The sequence below is a fragment of the Arachis ipaensis genome, chromosome B04, assembly GCF_000816755.2.
Source record: "Arachis ipaensis cultivar K30076 chromosome B04, Araip1.1, whole genome shotgun sequence".
In the NCBI taxonomy this organism is placed as follows: Eukaryota; Viridiplantae; Streptophyta; class Magnoliopsida; order Fabales; family Fabaceae; genus Arachis; species Arachis ipaensis.
The window spans coordinates 105,177,644-105,185,637 of NC_029788.2; the positions used below are offsets into that span (position 1 = coordinate 105,177,644).

At 33.0% G+C, this 7,994-nt stretch overlaps 1 protein-coding gene across 1 annotated transcript; it reads right to left on the bottom strand.

Annotated features, from left to right (window-relative positions):
- Positions 3,038-3,426, bottom strand: LOC110262510 (microtubule-associated protein 70-5-like; the record flags this gene model as incomplete). The annotated part of the gene is given in 2 exon segments (XM_021120207.1): positions 3,038-3,270; positions 3,361-3,426. Coding segments are annotated over 2 exon segments (252 nt in total), but the record flags the coding sequence as incomplete, so codon positions are not given.

Sequence of the window (7,994 nt, forward strand, 5' to 3'; positions counted from 1 at the left end):
TTCTTCATCCTCTTCTATAGGTACAGCCTGAATAGCTTGTAAAGAATTCTGAATATCTTTCTCTGATGTTGCTGCTGCTAAAGTGGCTATAATTTGTTGTTTTTGAGCCAGGAATAGTGATTATTTCTTATATCCACTAATATTACTGTTTGTAGCTGATATAGCAAGATGTTTTTGTGAGGTTGTTAACCATTCATCAAGGCTGCTTTTCTTAATAAGTTTAAATCATTCTTGTTCCACCATTTTATTTTTATTACTCTTACTAAATATTGTACATTGGAATATTCTTCGAACGCCGCTAAATCATATTCCCAAGTTAGGATCCAGCTGATTTCCATGGCTGCTATAAATGATATGAACTTATATTCGAGTAGAAATGATGATTTATTCTTGAAATACTCATAAGTCAGGCTGGCTTCTTTTGGAAAAAAGTCTTGCAATGGTCCAAAGCGTTGGAACCATGATTGGAACTATTTTAAAAATTGTAATGATATTCTTTTTCTAAACTAGATGAACTAAGAGTGAAGGCTTGGTGCCAGGTATAATATGTGATTCATGCTTCTTGATATTCATAATAAGTATAGTTTTGTGGTTCAAATTTTAATGAGAACTCTCATATTGATACGAAGGTAGTTCCCAATCTTGTAAAGATAGAATTTTGAGGATTTTTATTTTTGAATAAACGGACTGTTTAGTATTAGGATCTCTATAATGCGTTAGTTTAATAGATCCTATGTCTACTAATATGAATTCATAAAATTTTTGAATTCTTTGTGGGTTTATAGGAATGTAATGAAAGTGTTTGGAAAAATAGTTTTGTATAGTATTTTTCTATCTTTTTTAAACCAATATTTTTCAATGGTTAATATCTTGATGGAGTTTGGCTTTTCATATAATATGGAAACTGCTCTTTTAATGGTTGAATTTTGTACAGATCTGATGGTTGTAGTAAGATAAATTTATTGCTTGTAGTAATTTTAGAACTTTTATATGATAGTGATGATGATGAAGATGCTTTTACAATCTGAATAGGTCTTAGGCCCAGTTTGGGTAACTAACTTAATTAAGTTTCTTTTGATAAAATAACTTAAACAATAAATGACTCTGTTAAAAGTAACTTATAAATAAGTTATTTTGTGTTTGGATTTTTAACTGTAAAAGTGCTTATTTTAAAGAAATGTAATGAAAAGTAGAAGTATTATGAGAGAAGTCATTTTTTTTAACTTCTCTATAAGCTCCAAAATAGCTTCTTAAAAAGTTGCAATTTGGTTTTGAAAATTGCACCCGACATTAATACTACTACTTTTCATAAGTTAAAAGTTAAAAAAAGCTATTTCTAGAGTTTTTCAAACGGACCCTTAATGATAATGTTTTTGCTGGTAAAGGAGTAATTTGTAATTATTTTTCTTGTTTTTGGTCAAAAGGTTGACCATAATGAATTTAACTCATTTTTTATGTGCTCAATTGTAAAATCGAAACATGATAGAATAGCTTGTTATCTTGCAAATATTTGTTTTGAAAATAAATTTTTAACATCATTTTTTAAAACACTTGGGGTGAAAGAGAAATATCCGCAGGTATACAACAACGGATTGGACCTCAATACATGGGTCCTTTGGGAGTTCTTCAAGCTCTAGCAGATGGAACAAAACTCTCTTTGCTTTACAATCAGTTTTTATTATAAATGTTTTATTGAATAAATCTTCTTGGAATTTTGTGACACATAATACTATGGCTAGTATTTTTTTTTTAACTATTGCATAATTCTTTTGGGCCTCGTTCTATATTCCTGAATGGTATTGTACTATTTGTTCTTTTAAACCATTAGGAGGTATTTGTTTAAGAATTCCTCCATATCCTAATTCTGATGCATCTATTTTTACGATTAATTTGGCCAATGGATCTAGTATACTTATACAAAGTATTTCTTTTATCGTATTTTTTATTTTGACTGTTATGGAAGTCATTTCATCTGTTCACGGAGGTAAATTTTTTCTTAATCTCTTATAAAGAGGTTCACATGCTACCCTTATTCTTGGTAAGAACTCATCTACATAATTTAGACATTCTAAAAATCTTTGTAATTATTTTTTATCAATTATTTCATTAGAAAAATTATCTGCAAATTTAATGTCTCTTTTGATAGAAATTATAGTTCCCTGATAAATTTTATATCTTAAAAATCTTACTTTAATTATAAAAATTTTCATTTTCTTTTCTGATAAAACTAATCATTGTCACAACTAGAAAATGGATTAATATTTACAGACGGATTTAGTCTTTATTACAGACGGATTTTTGGTTACCGATGAAATTACCGACGGATTTTTTCCCTCTGTAAAAGCCCCGTCGGAAATTATTTACCAACGGATTTTTTTTTCGTCGGAAAATTACAGACGGATTTTTACCAGTTACCGACGGATTTTCCCTCTGTAAATTTTCTACCCATTTCCCAAAGGCGACGCACTTTCAGACGGATTTTTCGTCTGTAATTACAGACGGATTTTCAGACGAAAAATTTCGTCTGTAATTACAGACGAATTTTCAGACGGATTTTCCGTCTGTAATTACAGACAAATTTTCAGACGGATTTTCTGTCTGTAATTACAGACAAATTTTCAGACAGATTTTTCGTCTGTAATTACAGACGGATTATTCAAATTTTGAATATAGACAGAAAATCCGTCTGTAAATCCATCAGTAAGGTAAATTTTTTTTTAGATTTTTTCTTTACAAAATACACCTTTTTTCATACAAAATAAATATAAATTTAATAAATAAAATTTTTTATCTAATTTGTATTCGAATATTTATAATATTTTAAAAAATAAACAAATTTATTATATTATCGAACTAAAAGAAAAATTCTATAATCAAGGAAGCCAATATAATTCAAAAAATAAATAAAGTGTATTGATACATCAACTATAATAATAAATAACTATACATCAACAAAATGTGTTGATACATCAACTATAATTCAAAACATATACTCAGTGTATTGTTCTTATAGCATCATATAAAGAGGAAGAAGAAGTTACATTAAATTAATTAATTATTTGACAAATGCATCCTTGCTGGGAGTTACATTATTTGTAACTCATTCTTGTATATTTTAATCTCAGCTTCAAATGGAGTAATGATGCTGTCAATTGGGAGAATATCATCATCCTTTTGATTTGCATATACCCTTCTAAGAGTTGCTTCTGCCGCATATTGTGTAGCCAATGCACATTTCTTTTCATCTGTCAGTTTCTTGATATTCAGATTCTGCATGGCAGTAGATTTAAAAACATGCATTTAGATATACTAAACATGATTTCAAATTCCATGAAATAACAGGACCAGACTATACAGCACCTTTTGTTTGAGATGATCATCAGTAACTCCAAGCCTCTCCTCCAGTTTATTAACTTCATTTCTCAACTGGCAGACTCCAAAAGAATATGTTTTCTAAATTAACTCACAATCTATAGTTATGTGGCAGGTATTAGTATAAAGAGGGAAAAATTGTGAACAATTGAATGATTTTCAAGGAGTATCCAAAAGAAACTCTAATAATTAAGACAGCAAAAAAATTATGCACTTTTCCATGAGTTCCCTGATATAATGTCCAGCATTACTAGTTGGCTTATTTACCGTCCATCATTTAGGATTCAAGTTTCACAAAAAGTTAAATCTCATGTATGATATGCATATGGTTAACTTATCCTATTAATAGGCGACCAGGGTCACATGCAAAACTCTGCTATGGAACTTTTTCTCCTGTTCACATGCAAGTATCCAAAACAAATGATGATGAAACCTAGAAAAAATCACATCTATACTGGTTTCTACTTTTAGATAAGATGTCGAGCATTCACAATCGTTGTGTTTCATTAATTTACAAAACTGAAGGGAGAATATAGTTTACATACCTATGACTAGCTATCTCAACATAATGTGTCTCTGGTACAGTAGGAAGTGAAGGGTTTTCATAACCATTTCTTCCCATACTTTCCACATCTGCTTTGTTTACCAAATCCGGTGTTGCAACCAAGTCATGTAACTAACACAAAATAAACACAAATCTTATATTCATATTAGAAACAGTAGCACATTAACTTATAAAAAATAAACACAAATCTTATATTCATACTAGACAGCTAAATGCACTAAAAGAAATCAAATCTAAAGCAAATGTTAATTTAGCTTTTGGAAAGAAGATTATAAAGACTAATCGTGACTGATTTTTCCCTAAAGAAGTGGACACTGATATCACAATCATATTCTGAAAAAACAGGACCAAAATTGATATATTAAGCAAATAAACCACTATTAGTCTTCTTGAGACAGATACCAAAGAAGAAGGATATGGTGGTACCTACCGCATGAGCAATTCTTAATAGGACTTCATGTGAAGCTCTGCCAGTAAGAACTTTCTTCAAAGCATAAAAATGGTACAATTAGATTAATTCACCAAAGCATAAAAATGGTACAACAAGACTAAAATGTCAAATGAATATCCATAATTCTCACTATAATACAAGACTAAACAGTTAACAGAGAAAGCCAAAGAACAATACCATTCCAGAAAGCACTGAAAATGAAACTCATGCTTGCAACTTGTCACCTGCAGGAAGGGTGAAAGAAACCAGCATGATCAAAAGAGTCAAACAAAAGTCATCCAAAGAAATGAACACATGATCAAAAAATTAGGGTCATACGGTGGAAGGATCACTGTCACAGAAGGCTTCAAGACAGATGCTGCAAGAATTGTCACAAGCATCCTGAATTTAACCCTCCACAGAAGCAACAGCTGAAGTCAAATGCGCCTCAGACTTGCCGCTATCTTCAATTCCAGGAGATCCCTACAAAAACAACACCATCCAAAAAATCCCCAAAATCATAACACAACTAATAAAAAAATGACACATAAAGCTACCCCTCCCTCAAAACTAAGATGTTAAAAGCAACACACTTTCTATGTAACACTCACATGAGATTCCAAAATAGGCTATTATGAATTCACAAAATTAACTGTACATTAAAAGTTAAAACTATATACTAACCAACCTTGGACAATTTAGGAAAAAACAAAAACAAAAGTGTCTCTCTGGTGTATGCATGTCATCAAAGTTCAGCATCACATTTCATGTACAAATAATTAAGCTTAGAAATTAGCACTAATTAACTAAGCCTTATTGTATGCACACGGATGCATTCATGCAGAATTCACCTGCTTTGGACCCAAGGAAGCATTCTCCTCGGACTGTAAATTGGACAAGCATGAAGTAGGGGTGGTGACCAAAGCTTCCTCTCCCTTCTTTGCTGCAAGCTCCCTCATTTCCCTGTTACATTCATAATCAATCAATCAATAAATGACTCACCAACTCACAATTAGGAAACAATACTAATTATGGGCTTAAATCTGAATCAATGAATTAAGTAGTAATTACTGCTTCAACTGAAGAATTTCCTGCTTGATCTCATTGAGTTGAGCAACAGCAAGAACATGATCATGTGGAGAAATGATAGTATCACCAATGCTCCAACCAGGAGGAGGAGTCCAGTAAGGGTCCTGAACTCCTGCTTGGCGCCGGACATCAACGAGATCAGCACTCTCCAGCCAATACTCCATGGCGCCCTCGGCATTGTGGCGCCGTCGGAACCTCTCAGTTTCGCCTGGTGCCACCTTACCTGCCATGTGCTTGAGCAAATGGTCCAATAAACCAGTGTCCCCAATGTACTTCCTTGCTTCTAATCTCAGCTCTGCCCTCATTATTGGGTTCCCAAACACTGCCCCCTTCTCCTTCATGACCCTCAACATATTCTCCTCCGCAGTCTTATACCTACCAACATCAATTAAATCAATTGATTCCAATAATTAAATCAACAAACAAATAATAATTTCACTACTAAATTGAAATGCACTTATGACTGTGACTAATTACAATGAGATATACTTAAATTTCAATAATCAAACGAACAAGAAAACGAATAATAACACTTAATGATATGATTCTGATTATGTTATATACCTTTGAACTGACCATCTATCAATAGATTAAACCAGCGTTACAATGGTGAAACTGAAAAAGTTTCAGAAAGCCTCTTCAAACTATATATATAAAATTGAAATCCAAGTGTTTTGCACATTGTATAAGAACGAAAAATACTAAGATGAATGATTGAAAGCAATGCATTTATCTACACAAAAAAATCACAAATAGAGTAGAATCGTGGAACAAGCTCAGAACAGGTGATCGAATCCCTAAGCTGGAAATTAAAAAAAATTAAACAGAAAAAAGAGAATGGAAAGGGCAAACTTACCATCTGTTCCGAGATACCGGCATGTGATAGAAACTGAAAAAGGAACAAGAAGCTCAATCAGCATCAACAACAACAAGAAGATAGAAACTGCGAGGAAAAATTGATAAACTTAAAATTGGTACAGAAAAATTGAACCCTAAGCAACAGCAAGGAGGGGGCTCGTGCGACGCAAGGGATGATAGAGAGAGATCGTGCAATGCAAGCGGTGGCGGCAGCGGCGGAAGAAGACGAAAACTCAGAGGAACGGTCAAACAATGGCAGCAGAGGCGTCGGAGGAGGAGGAGGAGGAACGGAAGAGAGTGTGATGGAGAATATCCATTGGAAGGGGTGTGACGGAGAAGATCCATTGGAAGGGGTGTGACGGAGCTTCGGTGTGATTGAACCAAAGCTGAGATGCGCCGCTGATGGAGGATATGGAAGGGATGAGCGTAGAGATTTGTAATCGTGATTGAAACGCAGAGCTTTTTGGCCACAACCCTTATTTTAATATTTTTCGACGGAAAATTTTAAATTACAGATGGAAAAATCCATCTGTAATAATTTAATAAAATGCTATATTTTTGTTTATTTAGTTTTCCGTCTGTAATCATTTTTCACGGAAAAAAATTAATTTTCCGATAGAATTATCGACGGATTCTCTTTTCCGTCTATAATTTATGCTAATTTATTTTTTTTGTTTTCCGACAAAAAATTCCTCTGAAATTCCCTCTGTATTTTAGTGGGATAAAATCCGTCGGAAATATCCGTCTATAATAACTAGTTTTCTAGTAGTGTGTTCTTTTATAATATTCATAAGGATTAATCTCTACATACAAGTGTTTTGCATTTACAAGCTTTACAAGTCTGAACGAAACCCACCCATTAAATGCGCTGCTTGTTACGTGCATTTCTAACAGAATTTTAAATCAATTCAAATCAATCAACGTACAAATATATAACTTTCATTTTTCAAAAGATTTCGTTTCTTTTTTCGAGTTTCTTGCAAAATTTGTTGGATCTCCTTCATGCGTTCTCTCTTTGCTTCATTTTTTCGATTTTCATGGTTTATGAAATCAAGCTTTGAAATCGTTTTGAAGATAATGGAACTTCAGAAATACACCCAAACGATTACATAAATACACCCAAACAGTTACAGAAATACATCCAAACGGTTACAAAAAGAATTACAGAAATACACCCAAACGGTTACAGAAATACACCCAAAGAATTACAGAAATACACCTAAAGAATGTAAGAAATACACCCAAAACAGGGGAAGACAGTATATTTCTTCTTGAAATCTTTTAATGTTTTGCTGGTTAAGGATGAGGCATGGCAGAGACAATCTAGAAGAAAAACCTAGAATAACAGTAAAACTGTACCTTGAATAATGTTTCTTCCTTTTTTCTGGTGATTTTTGATGGAGATTTGTATCTTTTCTTCTTGATTTCTTCTACTCTTCGCGAGGAGTTGGAACGTTTCTGCAGAATCGTAGTAGTTTGTTTTGAATGTCCCTTGAATCTTGATGGTTTGCGTTTTGATCGAGAAAGAAGAGGAAGAGTGAACGTGTTGTGGAAGGGGTGCGTGTTTTTTTCTTGATGGTTTGCGTTTTGATTGAGGAAGAAGACGAAGAGTGAATGTTGAAGGAGCGCGTGTTTTTTTTTTGGACTTAGAGCAACTTGTATAACTTGTAAGCCAAAAAG